At 42.5% G+C, this 25,407-nt stretch overlaps 1 protein-coding gene across 3 annotated transcripts in view; it reads left to right on the forward strand.

Annotated features, from left to right (window-relative positions):
* The window catches only part of ACSS3 (acyl-CoA synthetase short chain family member 3), a 173,372-nt gene that overhangs the window by 121,741 nt on the left and 26,224 nt on the right, over positions 1-25,407 (forward strand). For all 3 annotated transcript variants that reach the window (XM_050935246.1, XM_050935237.1, XM_050935255.1), the window contains 2 exons: positions 17,151-17,246; positions 22,860-22,923. In XM_050935246.1, the coding sequence (XP_050791203.1) occupies positions 17,151-17,246; positions 22,860-22,923 (160 nt within the window). The remainder of the gene's footprint in view (positions 1-17,150; positions 17,247-22,859; positions 22,924-25,407) is intronic.

The raw sequence follows: 25,407 nt of genomic DNA on the forward strand, positions 1-25,407 counted from the left end.
AAGAAATGACAGAAATAGTGTTATCAAGGTTACCTGTACCCAGCTGTTACAGAAACAGTGGTTGTGGCTCCAGAGTCCAAGACCAAGTTTATTTTCATTATGGTAGTACCAAGAAGCCATAGTCAAACTCAGACCCCTTTTGTACTACGTGTTGTAAAAGCACATAATAAGAGCTTGTTTGCTTACAGTATTTTTACTGATTTAAGTATATTGGTTTAAAAGCTATTACAGTTAAATTGGTGCATCTCCCAGTGTGGGTGCAGTTATACCAATTTATAAGTTCTGTATTGGTGAAGCTTATTTACCAAACTAAGCAATGCTGCTATAAATACTCTCATATTTGAATAATTGCGTCTCCACTAGGGGGTTATACCGAGCTTAACTACTAGTTTAGAACAGATATAGTTAAATCAGTGTGTAGATGAGTTCAGAAAGACAGCTTCTGTCTCAGGGAGTTTGCAATCTGAAGTTCTAATTCAGAAAAGCATCTCTGTTCAGGAAAGCACTTAAGCATGTGCTTAAGTCCAGTTGACTTCAGTAAGATTTAAACACAGGGCTTAAAGTTAAGTGTGTTCCTTAACGGGACTAAATAGGCTAGGTGAACAAAAATTGGGAAAGAGGAAGTAATAGTATCCTCATCTTAACTAAGACTTGAAGATCACACTGGGAAACTGTGACAGAAAGTCCCAATTTAGCATCTTAACTTCAAGGTCATCCTTACTCTTATAAAGGAAACAGTGGTAGCCACCTGTATGGGTTATGTTGTGTCAAAATCCCTTTGCCCCATCTGTCTGATTTTGTGTTTTTTTAGGATGTAAGCTCTTATTCCGTGACTGTACAGCAACTAGCACAAGGGGGAGGTGGATCTGATTCTTACTGAGACCTCTCCGTGCTATCATGATACAAATTAATAATGATACTACAAAGAGCTTTTGAGTAGGAGTGGACAATGAACTGCAAATGTGGCCGTAGCCAGCAGGAATGTTACATGCAGATTTTGTTCAAGGGACTGGATTATACTGTGAGAGTTTATGTATATCAAGGAATCTCTTTGGTACTGAAGACTTTCCAATTTCTCTGTGTTTAGCCCCTCCATCATTTGTTGTTTCTGCTCTTTCTTGTTTTGTATATTTCCTCTTTTCCATTCTGTGTTATATTTCACCTTTCCTCTGTCTATTTTCTTTGTTTTATGGGTTAAATTTCTATGTTTCAGTTTCTGAATGGAGATAATCAGCATAACCTTTGCAAATAAATTGGGTGTCTTTTAGGGTGTCACATACAGTTCATCCCAATGAAGCTAGGTCAAATTCCAATTTCAGTTTTGTGTGGAAAAAAACTTGAAATGATCAAAACTTCTGTCCATGAGCCTAATGCTGTGCTTCTCTAAAGGTTTTTCACTTTTCTTGTAGACTCAAGGTGGGATAAAAATCTGTGGAGCCCTGATAGGACCTTAGTGTAGAAATCTGGTGTCATGTCAACCTATGCTACTTAAATGCCATGTGGCCACATTCTGCACTAGCTGAGGCTTCCTAGGATTCTTTAAAGGTAGCCTTATGGCAGGTACATTGCAATAGTCTGGACTGAGGTAACCAAGTTATCCTAGTCCTTTGCTAGCTTATTGAGAATCAGCTCCTTGAAGTGCACCTGGAAATAGATAGGAAGTCAGGGTGCAACACTAGAGTTGTATGCTCCTCTTAGCCTAACCCACTTAAAAGTCAGTTATCCACATTGTACATAGGTGAAACTTCATGGTGCCTTTCCAAAATCATCCTAAGTAGAGTGCATTGCCATAATCCACCTGAAGATGACAACATTTCTGTTCTGTTTCTCTGCCAAGTAGATCCATTTAGAGTAACGGGCAGCATGGTGAATGCAGACTGTCTCCACTTGGCAAGAGTCAAGTAATTCTCACTATCAAAAATTTTCCAAGTTGTCTTCAGAGAAAATCAATTAATGTATGGCAGTCTCTCTTTTACTGACTACAGCATACCAGAGCAGGAAGGGGAAAAGGGCTGTCTTTTCTGGATGGGGTTCAGTCTCACTGCTGGATATTCTGTGTATGTTGGGAAAACTTTGTCCTACCGTTATGATATTTCTTTTTAATTTTAAAATTTAATTTTAATTTTAAATTTTAAAAAGATCACGAAAAACTAATGAAAAGAGTCTCTGTCAGAAAGTTGATTTAAAATCAAATGAAACAGTCAACTTGAGTATTACTTTAAATGTAGTATTTATGATGACCCTTGCTATAAGGGCAGTATCCTGCTGCTTACTCTTTCTCACTTTGTAGTGGATATAATCCTATTTTTAGCAGGCTGTTGGCACCTAGCACCATGTTGGCACTTTGCATATCTAATAAATAAGAGGACCTAGATAGAAAAAAAAGGATATAACTGTCAGCTTTCAAAATCCTTTGATCCATGTATACCAAATCTCATAAATAGTCTGGAATTAAACATAAAATTGCCTCTGACACAATTATCACAGTTCAAAGAAACAAAAGTAGAAAATAAATTCAGAGGTAAGAATGAAAGTGTGTCCTTACCTCACCTCATCCAATAGTGTCTAATGAGTAAATTATGTTTAATTCCAGACCAGCTGTCTGACAGATTTGGTGCTGGGCAGGCAAAGGATCTTTCAAGGTGTCTTCCTCCAAATTCTTCTGTTTGTTTCTCTTTTGCTGTACTGAATCTTGTTGATCTTCCTTGTGGCAACATCCTGTTCAGTGTGCTAGGATGGAGGTTAGCCTTTCAGAAAATTGAATCTTTGCCAGTATATTTTACTTAATTTGCTGATCCACTGTGTGAAGAGGGGCAGAGGATGGGATGAAGAACTTCTCCCAGTGATAGGCAACAAAGTGTAAATAACTTTTCCTAAGACCTGGTCTACACTACGCGTTTAAACCGATTTTAGCAGCGTTAAACCGATTTAACGCCACACCCGTCCACACTATGAGGCCCTTTATATCGATATAAAGGGCTCTTTAAATCAGTTTCTGTACTCCTCCCCGACGAGAGGAGTAGCGCTAAAATCGTTATTACCATGTCGGATTAGGGTTAGTGTGGCCGCAAATCGACGGTATTGGCTTCCGGGCGGTATCCTACAGTGCACCACTGTGACCGCTCTGGACAGCAATCTGAACTCGGATGCACTGGCCAGGTAGACAGGAAAAGCCCCGCGAACTTTTGAATTTCATTTCCTGTTTGGCCAGTGTGGAGCTCTGATCAGCACAGGTGACCACGCAGAGCTCATCAGCACAGGTAGCAATGCAGTCTCCTGAGAACAGAAAAAGAGCTCCAGCATGGACTGCACGGGAGGTACTGGATCTGATCACTATATGGGGAGAGGATTCAATGCTAACAGAACTCTGTTCTAAAAGACAAAATGAAAAAATATTTGAAAAAATTTCCAAGGCTATAATGGAAAAAGGCCACACCAGGGACTCAGTGCAGTGCAGAGTGAAAGTTAAGGAGCTCAGACAAGCCTACCAGAAAACCAAAGAAGAAACGGAAGGTGCGGGTCAGGGCCGAAAACATGCCGCTTGTACGCTGAGCTGCATACAATTTTAGGGGGCTCTGCCACCACTACCCTACCCCTGTCCGTGGATTCCGAGGTGGGGGTTGTAATCTCAACCATGGCTGAGGATTCTGCGGAGGAGGAAGATGAGGAGGAGGAAGAGGAGGACGACCTTGCAGAGCGCACACAGCACTCCGTTAGCCCCAACAGTCAGGAGCTTTTTCTCACCCAGACGGAATTACACTCCCAGCACTCCCAAGCCACTAGCCCAGACAGTGAAGCCATGGAAGCGACCTCTGGTGAGTGTACCTTTGTAAATATAAAACATGGTTTAAAAGCAAGCGTTTTTTTAATGATTGATTTGCCATGAGGGCTTGGGATGCATTCGTGGCCAGTAAAGTTACTGGAAAAGTTTGTTAATATGTCTGGGGATGGAGCGGAAATCCTCCAGGGACATCTCCATGAAGCGCTCCTGGAGGTACTCCAAAAGCCTTTGCAGAAGGTTTCTGGGCAAGGCAGCCTTGTTCCTTCCACCATGGTAGGACACTTTACCACACCATGCATGTAGCAAGTAATCGGGTATCATTGCATGACAAAGCCTAGCTGCGTATGGTCCTAGTGTTTGCTGGCATTCCAGAAACATCCGTTCTTTATCTCACTGTGTTATCCTCAGGAGAGTGATATCGTTCATGGTAACCTGGTTGAAATTCAGGAATTTAATTAAGGGGACAGAGATGGCCATTCCTACTGGGCTGTTTGCCTGTTGCTTAAAAGAAATCCTTCCTTGCACGTAGCCAAGCGGGGGGAGGGAAATAGCGCTGAGCTTTTTTGCGTTTGGCTATCAGGGATCTTCCCTACTACCAGCCACGCGGTGGGGATGAGGGGAAGGGGGGTGATTAGCAGTGATCTTCCATGATACCAGCCATGTGGTGGGGGGAGGGGTAAAGTGATCATCCCACAGAATTGGAGGGGGGCGTGGCTTCTGCTGCTGCATGTTAACAGGAAAGAAGCATCACTGAACGAGATTTGCTTGGTTTTTGGGAAAGGAGGACACTGTGTATATGAAGGCTGCAGAAGCCGAAAGACAATGGCTTACCATGGCCGCGTGCAAGCTGAATTCTGATGTCCGGGCCTGCATCTTTGAGATCTGTAACACCAGAGCCGCAGGCACTCAATATTAAGATTCAAAATGCGACCTTGTAGTGAAATCACATGTGCTATGTAAGGTGAATAGTGTTGTTCACTGTGAAAGAGTATAACCATTGTTCTGTAAAATGTCTCTTTTTAAATACTTCTCTTCTTTCTTTCCCTCCCTCATGCAGCTGCACATTTTTCAAGTCTCCCTACTCCATCCCGAAGGCTATCTCAGATAAGGCAGAGGAAAAGGAAGACATGAGACGAAATGTTCTCGGAAATCATGGAAGTGACCCGCAATGAAAGAGCTCATCTGAATGAGTGGAAGGACGTAGTATCAAGTTACAGGAAAGATGCCAGTGAACGTGAGGACAGGAGGGAAGCTCGAGATGAGAGGTGGCGGCAGGAAGATCAGAGGTGTAGGCAGGAAGATATGCGGTGGCGGGATGCAACGCTGGGGCTGCTGCATGATCAAACTGATATCCTCCGATGTCTGGTGGAGCTTCAGGAAGAGCAGCGGGGTCACAAAGTGCCACTGCAGCCCCTGTGTAACCACCCTCACCACTCACCATGTTCCATATCTTCCTCACCCAGACGTGTAAGAACGAGTGGGGGAAGGCTTCATGCACCCACCCACTCAACCCCCGTGGATAGCCCAACCAAAAGGCTGTCATTACATTGAAATGTTTTTAGTAGCCTTTTCCTTCCTTCCTATCCTCCTCCCAAACCACACCTGGGATACCTTGTCATTTCTCTCCCTCTTTTTATAATGACTTTTTAATAAAGAATACATGATTTTTAAACGATAGTGACTTTATTTCCTTAAGCCAGCTGTAATCGAAGGCGGAGGGTGGGTTGCTTACAGGGAATGAGTCAATCAAGGGGGGGTTTCATCAAGGGGAAACAAACACAACAGTTACACCATACCCTGGCCCATGATGAAACTCATTTTCAAAGCTTCTCTGATGTGCACCGCTTCCTGGTGTGCTCTTCTAATAAACCTGGTGTCTGGCTGTGCGTAATCAGCAGCCAGGTAATTTGCCTCAGCCTCCCACCCCGCCATAAAGGTCTCCCCCTTACTCTCACAGAGATTGTGGAGCACACAGCAAGCAGCAATAACAAAGGGGACATTGGTTTGGCTGAGGTCTGAGCGAGTCAGTAATGTGCGCCAGCGCGCCTTTAAACGGCCAAATGCACATTCTCCCACCATTCTGCACTTGCTCAGCCTGTAACTGAACAGCTCCTGACTACTGTCCAGGCTGCCTGTGTATGGCTTCATGAGCCATGGCATCAAGGGGTAGGCTGGGTTCCCCAGGATAACTTCAGGCATTTCAACATCCCCAACTGTTTTTTTCTGGTGTGGGAAGTAATTCCCTTGCTGCAACCGTTTAAACAGACTAGTGTTCCTGAAGACGCGAGCATCATGAACCCTTCCTGGCCATCCCACGTGGATGTTGATGAAATGTCCCTTGTGATCCACCAGTGCTTGCAGCACCATTGTAAAGTACCCCTTGCAGTTTATGTAGTGGGTGCCCTGGTGCTCCGGTGCCAAGATAGGGATATGGGTTCCGTCTATCACCCCACCACAGTTAGGAAATCCCATTGCAGCAAAGCCGTCCACTATGACCTGCACATTTCCCAGAGTCACAACCTTTCATAGCAGTAGCTTAATGATTGCTTTGGCTACTTGCATCACAGCAGCCCCCACAGTAGATTTTCGCACTCCAAATTGATTCCCGACTGACTGGTAGCTGTCTGGCGTTGCAAGCTTCCAGAGGGCTATTGCCACTCGCTTCTCAACCGTGAGGGCTGCTCTCATCTTGGTATTATGGCGTTTTAGGGCAGGGGAAAGCAAGTCACAAAGTTCCATGAAAGTGCCCTTACGCATGCGAAATTTTCACAGCCACTGCGAATTGTCCCACACACGCAAAACTATGTGGTCCCACCAGTCTCTACTTGTTTCCCGGGCCCAAAATTGGCGTTCAACAGCTAGAACCTGCCCCATTACCAGCAGGATCTCCAAAGCGCAGGTGCCTGCGGTTTGAGAGAATTCTGTGTCCATGTCCTCATCACTCTCGTCGCTGTGCTGCCGTAGCCGCCTCCTTCTCCTCGCCTGCCTTTGCAGGTCCTGGTTCAGCATAGACTGCACGAGAATGCACGAGGTGTTTACAACATCCATGATTGCGGTATTGATCTGAGCAGGGTCCATGCTTGCCATGGTATGGCATCTGCACAGTTCACCCAGGAAAAAAGGCGCGAAATGGTTGTCTGCTGCTTTCAGGGAGGGAGGGGTGAGGCTGTACCTAGAACCACCTGCGACAATGATTTTTGCCCCATCAGGCACCACCTGCGACAATGATTTTTGCCCCATCAGGCACTAGGATCTCAACCCAGAATTCCAAGGGGCGGGGGAGACTGCAGGAACTATGGGATAGCTACGGGATAGCTAGCCACAGTGCAACCCTCCAGAAATCGACGCCAGCCTCGGACCATGGACGCACACCGCCGAATTAATATGCCTAGTGTGGCCGCGTGCACTCGACTTTATACAATCTGTTTTACAAAACCGGTTTATGTAAAATCGGAATAATCCCGTAGTGTAGACATACCCTAAGTATAATTGTTCACTAGCTGTTTTCCTGGTTGTAAAGTGGCTAGTCACAGGTCAGTAGATGACCTATATGAATGTATGTCTTTGTTACTGTTTCCCTAATCTTCCCTCCCCTATAACAAGTGAAATGCCTGCAAGATGCATGTAAACAATTTGAAAACACAATTATAGAAGTTCAAAGTAAATGTATAGCCCAAATTAAAAAATAAACAAACAGTAAGAGGTGCAAAAAACTCTCACTGTGGTTAAACAGCAGAGTAATAGAGGTGGTTAGAGCGGAGAAAGGCATCCTTTAAAAATTGGAAGCCAAATCCCATGGAGGAAAATGAAAAGGAACATAAATTCTGGCAAGTGTAAAAGCATAATTGGGAAGGTCAAAAAAAGAATTTGAAGAGTAACCAACAAAACATACAAACAGCAATGTTTTTTTAAAAAGTGCATCAGATGCAGGAAACCTGCCAAAAAATCAGTGGGGCCACAGGGCAATCAAGATGTTAAAGGAGCACTGAAGGAAGACAAAACTTGCGGAGGAGCTAAGGCCATGTCTACACTAGCGAACTAACAGCGAGACAGCTGTACCAATGCAGCTGCGCTGCTGTAAGATCACTCGTGTAGCCTCTCTATGCCAATGTGAAAGAGCTCTCCTGTTCACATAATAAAACCACCTCCATGAGCAGCGGTGGCTGTGTTGGCAGGGGAAGGTCTCCCACTGACATAGCACTATCCACCCCCAGAGCTTCTGTTGGTATAACATGTTGCTCGGGGGTGTTTATTCACACTCCTGTGCGACATAAGTTATACTGACAAAAGTGATAGTGTAGTCAAGCCCTATGTGAATACTTTGCATTGGTCGTCACTGCAGAGGATATGAGGGAGATTCCCACATCTGAACCATTCTTTTAGGTGGCAGGGCTGAGGAACTATCCTCAGAGAAGGTTAACATAAGAATGGCCATACTGGGTCAGACCAGAGGTCCAATCTAGCCCAGTATCCTGTCTTCCGACAGTGCCCAATGCCAGGTTCCCCAAAGGGAATGAACAGAACAGGTGATCCATCACCTGTCACCCATTCCCAGTTTCTGGCAAACAGAGGCTAGGGACACCATCCCTGCCCATCTTGTCTAATAGCCATTGATGGACCTATCGTCCATGAACTTATCTAGTTCTTTTTTGAACCCTGTTATAGTCTTGGCCTTCCCAACATCCTCTGGCAAAGAGTTCCACAGGTTGACCGTGCATAGTGTGAAAAAAATTGGTTTTGGAACAACTGATGAATTAAACAGTAATAAGTCCCCAGGAATTCTGAAGAAACTCAAATATCAAATTACAGAACTACAAACCGTGGTATGTAACCTGTCACTTAAATCAGCCTGTCTAGTAGATGACTAATAGCTAATGAGGATAGCTAGTGTAACACTAGCAAAGAATCCTGTGGCACCTTATAGACTAACAGACGTTTTGGAGCATGAGCTTTCGTGGGTGAATACCCACTTCCTCAGATGCATGTAGTGGAAATTTGCAGGGGCAGGTATATATATGCTAGCAAGCAAGCTAGAGATAACGAGGTCAGTTCAATCAAGGAGGATGAGGCCCTGTTCTAGCAGTTGAGGTGTGAAAACCAAGAGAGGAGAAACTTGTTCTGTAGTTGGCAAGCCATTCACAGTCTTTGTTCAGTCCTGAGCTGATGGTGTCAAATTTGCAGATGAACTAAAGCTCAGCAGTTTCTCTTTGAAGTCTGGTCCTGAAGTTTTTTTGCTGCAGAATGGCCACCTTAAGGTCTGCTGTAGTGTGGCCAGGGAGGTTGAAGTGCTCTCCTACAGGTTTTTGTATATTGCCATTCCTAATGTCTGATTTGTGTCCATTTATCCTTTTCCGTAGAGACTGTCCAGTTTGGCCGATGTACATAGCAGAGGGGCATTGCTGGCATATGATGGCGTATATTACATTGGTGGATGTGCAGGTGAATGAACCAGTGATGGTGTGGCTGATCTGGTTAGGTCCTGTGATGGTGTCGCTGGTATAGATATGTGGGCAGAGTTGGCATCGAGATTTGTTGCATGGATTGGTTCCTGAGCTAGAGTTATTATGGTGCGGTGTGCAGTTACTGGTGAGAATATGTTTCAGGTTGGCAGGTTGTCTGTGGGCAAGGACTGGCCTGCCACCCAAGGCCTGTGAAAGTGTGGGATCATTGTCCAGGATGGGTTGTAGATCCTTGATGATGCGTTGGAGGGGTTTTAGCTGAGGGCTGTATGTGATGGCCAGTGGAGTCCTGTTGGTTTCTTTCTTGGGTTTGTCTTGCAGTAGGAGGCTTCTGGGTACACGTCTGGCTCTGTTGATCTGTTTCCTTATTTCCTCGTGTTGGTATTGTAGTTTGGAGAATGCTTGGTGGAGATTTTGTAGGTGTTGGTCTCTGTCTGACCAGGACCAGACTTCAAAGAGAAACTGCTGAGCTTCAGTTCATCTGCAAATTTGACACCATCAGCTCAGGATTGAACAAAGACTGTGAATGGCTTGCCAACTACAGAACAAGTTTCTCCTCTCTTGGTTTTCACACCTCAACTGCTAGAACAGGGCCTCATCCTCCCTGATTGAACTGACCTCGTTATCTCTAGCTTGCTTGCTAGCATATATATACCTGCCCCTGCAAATTTCCACTACATGCATCTGAGGAAGTGGGTATTCACCCATGAAAGCTCATGCTCCAAAACGTCTGTTAGTCTATAAGGTGCCACAGGATTCTTTGCTGCTTTTACAGATCCAGACTAACACGGCTACCCCTCTGATAGTGTAACACTGATTTTTTAAAAAAAAAAGGCTCCAGAGGTGATCCTAGCAGTTATATAGGCCAGTAAGTCTAATTTTAGTACAAGGAAAATTGATTGAAACTATAGTAAAAAACAGAATTATCAGACACATGAACAAGATATGTTGGGGAAGAGTCAGCACAGTTATTGTAAAGGGAAATCATGCCTCCCCAATGTATTAGAATTATTTGAGAATGTTAGCAAGCATGTGGACAAGAGTGATCCATTGGAATAGTGTACTTGGACTTTCAGAAAGCCTTTGACAAGGTCCCTCACCAAAAGCTCATAAGCAAAGTAGGTAATCATGGGATAAAAGGGAAAGTCCTCTCATGGATCAACAACTGGTTAAAAGATAGGAAACAAAGAGTAGGAATAAAGAATCATTTTTCACAGTGGAAAATAATAAATAGGTCCCCAAGGATCTGTACTTAAACCTGTGCCATTCACTGTATTCATTAGTTCTCTGGAAAAAGGGGTAAACTGTGAGGTGGCAAAATTTGCAAATGATACAAAAGTACTCAAGATAGATAAGTCCAAAGTTGACTGTGAGAAATGACAAAGAGATCTCACAAAATTGTGTGAGCAGGCAACAAAATGAGAGGTGAAATTCAATGTTGATAAATTCAAAGTTATGCACATTGGAAAAAATAATCTCAGTTACACATACAAAATGATGGAGTCTAAATCAGCTGTTCCCGCTCAAGAAAGAGATCTTGGAGTCCCTGTGGGTAGTTCTCTGAAAACATCTCAATATGTAGCGGCAGTCAAAAATGCTAATTTTTACCATTAGAAAAGGGATACATAATAAGACTGGAAATAGCACAATATCATTATATAAATGCATGTTACGCCCACACCTTGAATACTGTATGCAGATCTGGTTGCCCCATCTCAAAAAAGATATGTTAGAATTGGAAAAGGTACAGAGAAGGATAACAAAAATGATGAGGGGTATGAAAGAGCTTCCACATGAGGAGAGATTAAAAAGACTGGGACTGTTCATCTTAGGAAAGATATAATTAAGGGAGGATATGATGGGGTGTGTAATCATGAATGATATAGAGACAGTGAATACAGATGTGTTATTTATCCCTTAACATAACACAAGAACCAGGTGTCACCCAATTAATTTAATAGCCAGCAGATTTAAAACAAACACAAAGAAAGTTCTTTACACAGTGCACAGGCAATCTGTGGAACTAGTTGTGAGGGGATGTTGTGAAGGCCAAAAGTATAACTGGGTTCAGAAAAGAATTATATCAGTTCATGGAGGTTAGGTCCATCAATGACTATTAGCCAAGATAGGGAAAACAGCCTCATGCTCTCTCTTTAAACCTCTGACTTCTAGAACACAGGGCTGGATGATAGTTGCCCTCTTATCTTCATCCCTTTGAAACATCTGACACTGACCACTGTTAAAACACGGTATGCAGGGCTAGTTGGGCCAGGTTACAGGGTTGTTTGTTAGGTTCCCACTGTCTCATGCGAACCACGTGTGTACATCAGGGACCAACATTTGACCAGCATACCTACCTATGGTAGGGTCGATACAAAAAATGTTACATTCACAGTGGTAACCAGCGAGACAGTATCACAAAGTAGCTGCTACTGAAATTGCATAGCCGCTTTTTGGAAATATATATTCCTTATTTAGAAGAGATGGAACACAGTTCAGTCTTTTTTATATTTTTTTTATTGTGTAGTGAGTAAGTGCAGAAATATAAATCAATATAATAGTATGGTTCACTTTTAGTTCACATTGTTAGTTTTGTAGATTGTGCATAAAAAGCACAAAGTGGATCCTAACTTATCCTTGAAGACTTCACAAATCTCCCCCCGTCCAAGACCTTTGAACAGCAGGACTCTGCAGTGACAAATTTATGTCAGTTCTTAGTGCATACTAATCATATCTGTGGATTAGGTTACTGTAATGTTCTGTGCTCATTCCATTTTTCTGACAGAATCATTGCTTTGCAGCTGTAGTAATTTTCCTTGTCAAAGGCATTCCCTATTCTTGTCAACTTGTGTGTAAAGAGAAATTGGCTGGAGTTCACACACTGCTGTCAACAATGATACTAAATGTAGAATTTATTAATATTTCTGTACGTGGCAATGTTGTGAGTAAGAAATATAAATTGGTTAGCTGAGTTACCGACAGTCACATCCACAACATTGCATTAAAACAGTGATAAAGTGGTGTATTGGATGAAACTCATCAAACTCATGAAACTCATAATGGGACATTCAGCTTTTTGGCAATGGCTGTCTGTTACAAGTTCAAATGTGGCTTAGGTTGATAGGTACTGTAACAATTTTCAGTGACAGAACTACTTTGCAGCCCACATGAACTGAGTTTAGCAGATTCAGGCCAACTCCTAGAAGTGGAATAAGACAAAATGAGTCCTAAAACCAAGAATTTTCCAGGATCTTCATGACCAGACTCTTCCACGCTTCCCAGTCCCAGACTTAACACTGAGTATATTCTTCCTGCAAACTAGACCGGTCCTACATGGACTCTCTGATTCGGGAATCCAACATGGGGGTCGGGAGGTCTTCCATCATTATCATAGGAGGGGGACAATATGTTTGTGGCTCTCTTGGCTACAGTCACTCCATGGGATGATGTCAGCAGAGCTACCCTGACTCCCACAAAGTCCTTTACTCAGGTGGGTAAATACTGAATCCTCTCTCTTCTGGAACAGGCCCTGGGTTTCCTGAAAGTGGGGAGGAATGGAGGAGGCCCAGGTTGCCCTAAGAGGAGATTTGTGATGGCTGTTGTGTTATTGGGGTGTGATACTGTCTGGGGCCCTGGATTTCCCAGCCCTAAGTTCCTAGCTCCCTGTGACTATCCTCCTACTTTGTTCCTGTGTCATCTCTCCTCTCCCCCCACATTTTTCGTTCTTGCCGGATTGTACTGCAAGGCTTTCAAGTCTGCATGCTGCCTCCCCCTCAAATTTGTTTGGTGCCTGGGCCTATGTCCATTGCTGGTCTAAGCTGAAGTTAATGGAGTTGCACAGGAGGCACTAGAGAAAGGAGCTGTGTAGAGTAGCAGTTCTTTGGGGTATACTGAAGCAGTGAGGTTAGGCGGGAGGGCCTCACAGGGAGAACATTAAAAGGCTGAAGAGTGGCATTTTGAAGGGGAGCTTTTTCCTCAGTACCACCCACTGCAGCAGCAGGTAGTTGGGCATCAGCTTGTCAGAAGTTTAAATTTTAAATACACTGACAAGTGATGTCCACAAACAAATGAGCAGTCCAGGTCATCTGAAAGAAGACTGATTGTGTCTCATGATTTTCTCTTCTCAGCTCTAATCTAAAAGCCAAACCCACATACTACCTTTTGACCAGGTCTGCATTAAAAGAGTCTGTTTCAGTAAAACTGTGCTGGCATAGACTGCTTGTGTAGACACTGTATGTGCTGATAGAAGGAGTTGTTCTACTTCAGTAGCAGCACATCAGCCCTGAGTGATTTTAGCTAAGCCAACAGAAAGACTCTTCTGTTGGCTTAGTTGCATCTGCACTACTCCATTCCGCTGGCATAGCTAGACTGCTTAGAACAGTGGTGGGCAACCTGCGGCCCACAGGGTAATCAACTGGTGGTCTGCGAGACAGTGTTTACATTGACTGTCCGCAACCCACCACTGGCCTAGAAGGTGTGAATTTTTTCACACTCCTACGTGACATAGTTATGCTGGCATAACTTAGTAGTGTAGACCAGGCCTTTCTCAACAGACCTGTTGCAGAAGGTTTGGCAGCCTCCTCCCTGAAACTCCTGCAATCAGCTGGAATATTCTCCCTTTCCCCTTGCTTTCTGACACCTCCCCCCACCCCCAGGGAAATGCAGACTGTGTAGAAATTTGATGTATTTACTTGTATCTGCCCTTATTTTTCAATTTGACTTCATTCTGTTTAAAAAAATTGAATGGGGAAGAAATGTTAGGGTCCATAATAGCCCAATATCAGTGTTTTGGGGAAAATGCAGTTCCAAGCCTGCTGAATAACATCTGTCAGGGTTTCTGCTTCTGCAGCTCCATTACCTTCTGCTACTGCCTCCCTGCTTCCACTACAAGAGAACCCTGGCAAATATCCTCACACACATTGTTAAATGGGACGAGGCTCCTTTCATTTTCATCATAGGGAAGCAGGAACCCCTTACCTTTTTTTCTGCCTGCACAATACGAGTCTCTCTCTCTCTCACTTTTTCAAGGAAATAGGCCCATATTGTGATGTTATTACTCTTTGCCATAACCCTCAATTTTATCTAAACTATGGCTCAGAGGTACAGTAACACTATATCCTTATCATTTTTTCTAGTTTTCACACATCATTTATTTCACACTCTTTCCTCTTTTTCTCATTATAACTGAACCATTTTCTCCGCCCTGACAGTTTTTCTCTTAACCTGGGTGCAGCCCTCAGTCTTTCTCCCAATCTCTTCTGACCTGTTCTCCCTCTGCTCAGTTAGTTGTTGTCTCTGTTTATTTTTCTCTTTCCTGCTTTTCCTTTAACCCTCAAGGCTCCTGTTCAGGCCAGTTTCAGCCTCCTCCCACTGGAGATCCCTGAGGTTCCAGTTCAAACTGCTACCAGCTGCGTCCACTGCCTTTCCGCTATTCTATCTGTGATCTCTGTGGCTCTTCTTAGTGTAGCTGTTATCTGCCTCCTGCAGCCAGCATCTGAGACAGGCCACCTTCAGGTGGGATTTTTTAACAGCTTGGCATGTTTCTCTTGCTCGGCACAGCTTGACCTTGGTGCAAGTACAAGGGCCATCTCTGGTCCTGCACTGGCTTGCTTAGTTTGAAAAATGGATGAGTTGAAATTCTAGTAAGGCCATCAGTGTTACTGGCCAAAACTACTGCACACCAGCCCATTTTGGGCCCTGCATATATGGTAAAGCCAGTAGACTGAATAAGGACCCTATTAAATGTTCTGTATTAATCTTACCAATGACTGGTTAACTCCTGTAAGAATCTAACAACATGAAAAGCTTCCATAGCAAAAATACAGACTTAGCTTCCTTCCAGAGGGAAGTATGGCTGCTGTAGAGCAATACTCCTATAAACATAGACAACTCTCACAGTTTTATTATGAGTCTTGCAATTTTTTTCATTAACCCCCTTCCCCTTCTCCAGGCCCTGGAGTTATATGAGCTCATCAGAACCTCAGCTTTCATTTTAATGAAAGTAAATTCCTAGCCATACTGGGTGTGGAGATAAGCTTGAATATATGAGCACTGAAGATTCACAAGCTAGAAAGCAAGTAAAACAACACCTCAGTGTATTGCTTGTCAAATCTCATTCTTTTGGGGGCTTGACTCATGGTTTGTTGACTGCTTGGGGCTGGAAATACTGAAGGAATGACTCCTCTTCCCCCAGCACTCCCATGAAGTTTCTTTCTAGTAGCTTCAGAAACTTAAGATACGTCTACATTGTAGTCATAGGATTTGGTTGCAACTCATGTGAATGTACCTGAGCTAGCTTTAATCTAGCACCTCATGATTACAGCACAGCCATACTTATTTTATACTACTACTACTACAACATACTTTAATACTACCTTATTTTTGCTTTCTTCTTCATTGTGTAGCTGCAAATAGTTCCCAAAGTGATATCTCAGTGAGAACCCTATGAGTTATAAAATAGATATTCCTGAACTGTCTGCAATAGTTCCAGATAAAGTAATGATCCATTGCTTCGTAACAGAGACTACTCTCTGGTCTTCCTGCCCAGCAGCATGAAATTGGGAAATATTGCACTTGTCTGCTTACTGAGCATCTCAAGGGAGAGAATTTCTGAGCCCCAAAATAGAATTCTGCATACAGTTGTTCAGCCTTGAGGAGGCTTTGCACAACTGCATTCCTCTGTCTGTATATAACACCATAAATTTTAAATGCCACATCTGATCAATTCCAGGGAATATTCTAGGTATCAGTGTACCGATATACAGGCAAAATTAAAAAACGGAAAGGAGGAAAATGGGGGACATGGAGCCTCTGTCATCTATTTAGCACAACAGCTTCCACTTTCCCTCCAGTTGTTTATATAAATCAGACTGGTTGAAGGCACCCATTAATATCTTCCAGTATAACAGTATCTCATCTCATCACGTCTCTGCTCATCCTTCCAGTACCTTAACATGTTGACACCCTGAATGACTTATCTCGCAGATAGAAATAAAAATGATAAGGAAGAGGAAATAAGGGATGGGAGGACCCTGGTATAGGGGACGGAGTGACACATACAGTTCATGGTGGGAGGGAATTTGGGGGACTCTGGTATAGGGGAAATGAAGGTGCACACAGAGTCCCTGCCATGAAGGGAAATGGGGGCGGGAGTCACAGAGTTTCTGACATGGACGGGGGAGGGTGGGGATGAGGGCACACAGGGCCATTTGCATAGAGCGGAGGGAGGGATAGGGGACACATAGAGCCTCAGACATGAGGGACAGGGTGGGGGAAGTTACAGGGAGTCCCTGAAATAAAGGAGGATGGGAGGATGGCACGCTGGGAGCTTGTGGAGTAGAATGGAGGAATGCTGGTGTGTGCAGTCAGCTCGGCCTACAGAAGCTGCTAAACATGCAACCACCTAGTGATACACACCTTACACAGAAAGCACTAAGACAGTCTAAACGGAGAGGTAGAATAATAAGACAAGTCTGGTCTAGTGTGTTTTCTAGAGATTGTTCCTCTTGATTCTGGTTGATGGGACAACTCTTAAAATACACATAAAATAATCTTACATAGCAGTCCTATCATTTATAGGTTTCTTGCGAACGTGTAATTTATTGTTCTCTGACTCCCCTAGGTCCACAGCAGAATAAGCTACACTTTTTTCTTAGTGCAATAGAGATTCTTTTTTTTTTAAATTGTCTGTTATTGAATGGAAATGTGGCCTTTTAGAGCGCTCTGACTTCTGTGGTGAATTTGCATTCATTACAATTATATATGAATCTTCTGAATTCTAAATCTTTCATTGCACATCTGGGAATGTATTTTTGATGTGCCGAACTAGAAACCAAGCTTGGCATCAGTAAATACTTAATTACACTAAGTACAAGACTTAACTGACACGTTTTCCTTCTATTACATAACAGAAACTGGATCTGCAATTACTGCTTCCTGCATCGGTTTGGGCAACTCTACAACTCCTCCACCAGGACAAGCAGGAAAATCAGTGCCAGGATACAATGGTAAGAATGTGCAGTGTATATCAATAGGAGAGCAGGTTGCTTACATGTCTGAGAGACCTCAGCATCTCACAAGATCAGGGTTTAAGATTGCAGTTATTGTTTAACAATCTAGGGCCAAAATTGGTCTCTGCTCAATCAGCTTTGCACCTCTCTGGCTTAACTGGCTACTTAACTGGATGAAAGTCCATGGGTCAACATAGTAGTTCCTCACCAATGTTTCTTTATTTTTCCTTCCCCCCAGTTTGGCTGGGGAAAAAAACATGATTTGGGAGCCGACACATTCTGGAGATCCCATTGTGTATGTTGGTGCAATTTAGAGCAGCCCTGATGCTATTTAATGTTGTCGTTGGAACCAGTCTAGTGGCTCCAGGATTGACTTAAAGCCATTTTTTCTCTCTCTCACATACACACATGCAACTTTTTGACCTGTGTCAGGTTCAGAAGCATCAGTTCTTACAATCAGACTCCAGTGTCCAGTGCAATTAAAATTACAGCAACCACTTAATCATATGGGTTTTAATTTACCCTGTATCCTTTGAAGATGCTTGCATTTTTCAGGAGGTGCTCAAAAACTCACAAGGTCAGACCCGTAGCAATCTGCCTTATTAGCAAACATTCCTTTCCATCTTTCAACTGTTAGTCTTATACATTCCTTATGTACCCAGCATTTCTCAGGCATACAGTTAGATTTGAAAGTGCACAAGGAACTGGCTACTGTAGTTGTCATTGAACTGTTGAGTCTGAAGGTTTGGAATGCTTGCATACAAAGGGACAATGGATATTATGAAACATTCAGAGCTTCAAACCATAATCTACAGTAATCTAGTGTTAAATCATAACCAGCAGTAACATTGTTTTTTAGTGGTTAGGAAAAATAGTGTTAATAGTGATCATCTTTATAATTGTGGAGAGGGAATAGTAGCTAAACTATGTAGCTAAATAGTGCTTTAAGAACGTATTGTCATACCTGTACCTTACATCTATGACTACATGTGTTATTCAGAGGCTAAATGGTTTTGCTTGTTTGGTATATACATTGTATATATATGTTTAAGAAACACACTAATCCAGTCTTTTTCGGCACAACAATTTAATATAAAAACTCACCTGATTTTAAGTGTATAAAGATGATTCTTCCTGAAGTCTGTGACCTCTACAAATATGTAATGATGAACTAAAAAGCAACATGGTATGGGTATAAATCTTGTCTATTTGTACCTGGCTCACATCCCCATTCGTTTTATCAAAGAAGACAAGTGTTTGTGTTCAGACTTGTACAGGGGCTCATATTTGAGAGAGTTGTTAAACACGTTATATTTCAATACATGTGCAGCATTTTTATTTCTAGCTGTACAAAATTGTAGATTGTGAACCAGCATAGGGCATAAAAAGTGAGAGCTTTCATTGTGTGGAAGGTATTTGCATGCAGAGTGTGCAGCCATGAGATGAAGAATTCTAAAATATTTTTATACCTGGGAACTCTGATTTTGACCCAGAGTGTTCAGGAATGACACATAATTAGATTTTTTTGAGGTCAAGCCATCTACAGGAGGAGTGCTCATATTCCTGGGAAGAAACAGTTGGCTGACTTTTCTTCTAACAAGTAGAAGTGAACATGAACATTAAAAAAAAAACAATGTTTCAGCTGCCCTACACTTTGGCACCAGTAGTTATTGAAGACAAACAATGAATGAAGGATGAAGTTAGAGAAAAGGCTTAAAGATTGACCAGAGCTCTAATAAGCAGGGAACAGTGGCAGAATATAATTGCATCAAACCTGTTCCCAAAGCTCCGGTAGTCAGGCTTAGCAAGTATATGTGGGAAGCACATATGCAGAGATTTTAAATGAACTCTGCAAAACCTGCTGTTAGGGTATCTAAAAACTTCCTTCTAAATGGATGAAAGGGAGTTACAGCAGAACGTCAGACTTACGGATATCAGAGTTACGTACTGATCAGTCAACCACGCACTTGAAACTGGAAGTATGCAATCAGGCAACAGCAGAGAACAAAAACAAAAAGCAAAAAAATCCAAATACAGTGCAGTACTACTTTAAATGTAAACTACTAAAAAAAAAAAAAGGAAATCAGCATTTTTCTTCTGCATGGGAAAATTTCAAAGCTGTATTAAGTCAATATTCAATTGTAAACTTTTGAAAGAACAACCACAATGTTTTGTTCAGAGTTATGAACAACCTCCATTTCTGAGATGTTCGTAACTCTGAGGTTCTACTGTACTTTAAAATAGACTATAAAATGAACGTGCATTCAGGTATGTTCCATAAGGGAACAGATGTCACATTTCCTTTCTAACCAATGGTTCAGGACCACTAACTGGAAAAGTTTACAAATGCTGTAACCCTGCTGTTAATGAAATACAGGACCTTGAAATCTCTTCTGATTACTATCTCACTTTTCCTCACTTCAGTTGTGATATGACTCTAGCTGCTGCTACTTTAGCTACTAGTTTGAGATAAATGTTTTATGCCACTTAAAAGATGGACTCTGTGTTTCCGATAGTATAAAATTGCATTAGTAGTTCTCTGGACAATGGTTGCTGAAGTCATGATACCTTTAAATTGGATTTGGGGAAGTAAAATTGGAAGAAATGCCCCTTTACCCCCCTAAATGGCCAAATTCTTTCCTGTTATACCATTGTAAATACAGAGTAAAGTAAATTGTGTGAAGTGACTCCAGCTTTACATTGTCGTAAATGAGAGCAGGATTTGGCCACAGTTGAAGATTCAACGTTGAGTGACCAGGTTAGGCTATAAATGCTGCATACCACTGGAAAACTAATTTAAATCTGAATTATTTTTTTAATAATATATCTCATTCATTTCTAGTTCTGATGTTTTCTGAGATCTGACCTATTTGGTATTGGTCCCTTGGTCTATAAGTTTGTTTGTTATTGTTATTGATTGTTAAATACAGCAACTTTTGGATTTGAGGGCAGTAAATACCCCGAATATAGGTTGGTAGCCATGTAGTTCAGGAATACCCCTAAACTGCTGCTGTTCTTAAAATTTTTCTAAAAATCTTGGAAACCTAAATACTTAGCTGTCAAGAAACAAAATCTAATTTGAAAAACTGATGTTAGCACCTTGTTAAACAAATTACATTAAACTGAGGTCTCTAATGAAAAACAAAAACGAACTAAAAAATGTAAGTTGTGGAAACTGTGGTATGAGTAAGACTATCTCCTCTTACTATACGAGTCCAAGTTCTCAAGTCTAACTTGTTGGATATTTCTTATGTTACTTGAACAGGTACAAGCAACAAATAGTGTTTACAGAATTTGTAGTCATTGTCTAGGAGAATGGAAGCTTCTTGTTAGCATCCTAGATTCGCCCTCCCTAGGGCGACAGGGGACAGGATGACTTCTGAGTTCCTATTTATCCTTTGCAAAACCTTTCTTAGCTTACCTTTTGTCTATTAATTAACCCTTTATCTGTCCTTACACCAAGCCTCTGACCGATTGTCTGAGACAGGCTATGCAGGTATTAAAATCACTGTCCTTTCTGAAGGAGTGCTTTCAGACAGCAAAGATCAAACTTCAGCAGTCTTGGAGTCTGTGTATTAGGTAGGCACAATGATACTTCAAAGGTCTGTTGGCAGATGTGGGTATCTCTGCTCTCACCTCAACTTTCTTCCTTATTGTCCAAGGCTGTTGTAGCAGGATGGACCTAGCTGGATGTTACTGTTGCAGGTCAGGTAAAACTCCACCTGTATTCCCCTGTGGAGTCCAGCAAGGGCATCCACTTTTAGGCTCCCAGTTCCTCAGCTGTCACTTCTCTTGGGCAGAGACCCACATCTTGTTCCTTCCAGTCATGGTCAGGGTTTTCCAGGCAGCATAGTTCTCTGCCTACACTGTGTTATTCCTGGTATGCCAGACTGCCTAAACAGGCCAGTGTCTACTCTTTGCTTTCTTTTCAGAGGCTGTAAACAACATGATTGCCCATACTTATAAATTACTACACAGCTCTTCCTAAGCAAGCACATTTATTCTTCAAGTGAAAAGCATTATAGAGAAAACATTAAAAACAATAAAAGAACCTACACAAATGCTAATAAATTTGACAGAGATCACCCCAACTCCAGCAAAGACTCTCTGGTAGGAGTTAGTCCTTTCTTTAGACAGCTTGGATCTTTGATCTTCAGATTCTGGGAATGGGTAAGCAGTAAACAATGATTCCCTCCTCATGGCATTGCTTCAACCTCCCCTTTGAGATTCCCCAGGCGAGCCACTTGACACTGTCCAAAAGTCTATTCTGGTCTGGCCTATTATTCAGAATAATCCTTTGAAGTTCATAACATTTCCCAGGGCTCACAATAATACATTACCTTTGCATTTAATACAATGGATTCCAAATAAACTTAATTCAATAAGGTTTTTCAAGGATATTGCAGGAAATTGGCATATCTGTCAGAGTTACCTCCTCTGCTTAGCCACACTCAAATACCTTATGATTTAAAAGGCTTAATATGCCTCTCCTTCCCACCTTCACTTGCTGTTCACATACATCAACCATTCTTAGTGAGGTAACTCTAGCTACTCACACCTCTGAGTAGTTAGTACAGATAAGGGTACCACAGCCCTGGGCAACAAGTTATTTGTCATCCTTCCCTTGTTCCCAGGCAGCATGAATTTGATTCTAATAGATTGCCTAGTTAAAGACAGTATCCAAGAGGAGATTCCAGGCTCTGTCCTTGTAAACCTAAATGTCCTCTGTTGAAATATAACCAAATTACTGAAGATTGTAACAAATGTAGTGTGAACCATTGAAAATGGCACTGGAGATGGTCTCTGGATTCTGTTCCAAGCTATGCCACTGACCTGCTGCGTGAGTTTGGGCAAATCAGAAGCTACTTCAACTCACCTCTCTGTAGTATAAAAAACACAATCCTTCCCTGTTGGGATGGTGGTTTCACTATGCAGAGTCTGACGAATCAGAGACAGATTTTGTGCATTTGAAAAACAGACAGTGTTTTTAACCACAAATGATATTTATTGAGTGGATGCTAGGTCAGTCTCTAATAACCTTAGTTGTTATCACTTACTAATATTTCTTGTGGGCTCTTTTTCATGGGCTCACTTCCCTACTTCTGAAAGGGCTTTTTTTCTTTTAATTTTTAGTTTGGGATTGGGTTCTTTTAATTCCAACCAGATGTTTCTCCCTCTCAGTTTGTGTGTCTTTAGTTTAAGGCCTAAGGTATTTGTGATGGGGATGCTAACAGGAATCTTTAACTCATCTATTTTGAGACCGAGAAATTCTATAATTTCTTTGTTGCCTTTTCCTACTCCACACTGAAGTGTGACATAAGTGGGCATTCATCAGATTAAGGTTTGTAGACATGGTGAGTTAGTGTGCTGCAAGACAGGGTGTGAATCTACAATGTACTAGCATGCTGCGTGGACCCTGTTACTGCCCAGTAGATGTTCCATAGTGCTCCATATCAGGGTTTACCTAGCCGTTAATGCATTGTAGCTTCTCACCCTGACTTGCCTTGCACTGACTCCCCAGGTAGAAAGGCTTTTTAGAGATTGTCCTTGTCCGTCTGAAAAGTACCATTTGCAAGGGAGAAAATGATCTCTTTCTTTGTTACTTTGCAGTGATGGTTCTGGATGACAACAAGCAACCAGTGAAGGCCAAGACTTTAGGAAATATTGTGGTAAAGTAAGCAAGTCAAAATGTACAAGGTGTCTTATAATTAAGAGGAGCTGCTTTACATGAAAACTGTTGAGAAGGGCAGACTATTTTTTTTTTTGGCAAAGACATAAATAGCAGTGGCACATAAAGTAAGGAGGATGAGAGTAGAAGAGCATGGCTGTCTCTCATGTTGATTTTTAGGAATCTCTCACTGGAACACTGATATGGGAGCACTCAGCTCACCTGGTACAAAAGGGTTAAAACAAACTCTATACTGCTTTTTTTTCTTAATGGCAGACTTCTTTGCCTTGTTTCTTATTTGCCGGCATAAGAACAAGCCTAATTACTGTGATACAAGAGAACACTGCCAGGTCTCCGACTTCCTTCTGATTCCATGGAGGTCTGCAGCATCACAGAATTACATGCTTGATTTCTAGGACGATGAAGCAATGACCGATTGCTGCTTCTTTGTCTAGCTAGCTCAACCTAAAGAGCATTTGAAAATTCTTAGGTTTCCTCATCCTACTAAAGCAAGAGCCCTTCTGTTATCTGAAAGTGTGGTTTGTATGGAGAGGATAACTTGTCCCAGAATGGCTACAGGTCAGAGGAGGAACGTGTATTGACAGACTCCATAGGCAAGAGAATCATTGGTGTTCTCCTTGCTGTGTGTTCTCTTTGATAACACTTGATAGCAGACTCCTTTGTCTTTCCAGTCTGGTGCGTTTTATAAACACTAAGAGTCACTTTAAAATGCACACCCTTTTTTATATCTTCCCACTCTACTCCCCAGAGCAGATTTTTAGCTTAAAGCCACTCTAAATACTGACTGCTTTTCTCTTATCTCCTTTTCTGCTTTCTCATCATCTTGAGCTTCCATTGTGTCTGCTCCCATGGCACATGCCCGTTGCATTTCTTGGCTGATTTACAGGTAATGCTTGGGGTTACTGTCCTTTTAGTCAGCCAGGTACCCCTTTCTGACTTACAAGCTAGTCTGACTCTCAGCAAACACAGGTCCCTATGACAATGCACCAACTCACTGTTGTTTCAGTAAAAGCTAGGAGAGCAGTGCTAGGTCAAAAACATTCTTTAGAGGGCTGGTAAGGAACATACTGAAAGTTTAACATTGGCCTGCACTAGAACTGATTGGAAGATTTTTGGTTAAATGAAATTTCCTTGAGATGTGCTCAAAGTCAAAATGTTTTGTGCAGATGTACCTGTTTCAACTGAGCTTTGGTTGGGAAATCTGGAGAGAAGGGGAAGGAAAGCATGACTAACTGACATACTGTAGGTGAGTGGTTAGGGCATTGGTTGGAGATGTGGGAGACCCAGGTTCAAGTCCTTGTTCTCCCTGACTGTGTGATCTGGGATGAAAAACTCCACTTTGGCTCATGCAGAGCAAGCACTTGAACTTGGCTCTCCCACATCTCAAGCCAGTGCCTTAACTTTTGGGACATCCGACCTCTTTTCCTTTCTCAATTTAAAATCTCATTTGCAGTCAGAAAATGGACACTTTGACACATGGCCATCAGAAACTTTTTCCCTTCACAGTACCCGTTGGGTAGCTCGAGCATCTTCTGCTCTGGGCACTGCTGTTTGCACATATAAAGGGCAGAGCTGCTCCCGCTCCCCTCTCAGTTCCTTCTTACCTTCCACGACAGTCGTTGGAATCCCCGTTCATTACCAGAAGTTTTCTCTCTGCTCTGTGTGTAAAGTATAATTGTAGTTAGTTAATAAGTTTGGTTGTTATGTTCAATTTTTTTATTGTTTTCCATGTTTTGGGGTTCTACCACCAGCACTTAGGAATGCCCCAGTTGCCAGGTTTCATGCCATGTCCTTGTTGCTAGTGAGTGACCCGCACCGTTCCTGTTGATGGAGGTGGTACTCAGACCACGCTTGAGCTATCCTGCTCCAACGTTGTCAGAGTCCCGGCACTCATCTCCTTCCCTTGTGCCTAGCAACAATAGATTCATAGATTCATAGATTCTAGGGTCAGAAGGGACCAATGTGATCATCTAATCCGACCCCCTGCACAAAGCAGGCCACAGAACCCTACCCATCCACTTCTATAACAAACCCCTAAAGTATGCCTGAGTTATTGAAGTCTTCAAATTGTGGTTTGAAGACCTCAAGCTGCAGAGAATCCACCAGCAAGTGACCCATGCCCTACGCTGCAGGGGAAGGCGAAAAACCTCCAGGGCCTCTGCCAATCTGCCCTGGAGGAAAATTCCCTCCTGACCCCAAATATGGCGATCAGCTAAACCCTGAGCATGTGGGCAAGCCTCGCCAGCCAGCACTCAGAAAAGAATTCTCTGCAGTAACTCAGATCCCATCCCATCCAACATCCCATCACCAACCACTGGGCATACTTATCTGGCGATAATCAAAGATCAATTGCCAAAATTAGGCTCTCCCATCATACCATCCCTTCCATAAATTTATCAAGCTTAATCTTAAAGCCAGATATGTCTTTTGCCCCCACTACTCCCCTTGGAAGTCTGTTCCAGAACTTCA

Source organism: Gopherus flavomarginatus, chromosome 1 (genome assembly GCF_025201925.1).
Source record: "Gopherus flavomarginatus isolate rGopFla2 chromosome 1, rGopFla2.mat.asm, whole genome shotgun sequence".
In the NCBI taxonomy this organism is placed as follows: Eukaryota; Metazoa; Chordata; order Testudines; family Testudinidae; genus Gopherus; species Gopherus flavomarginatus.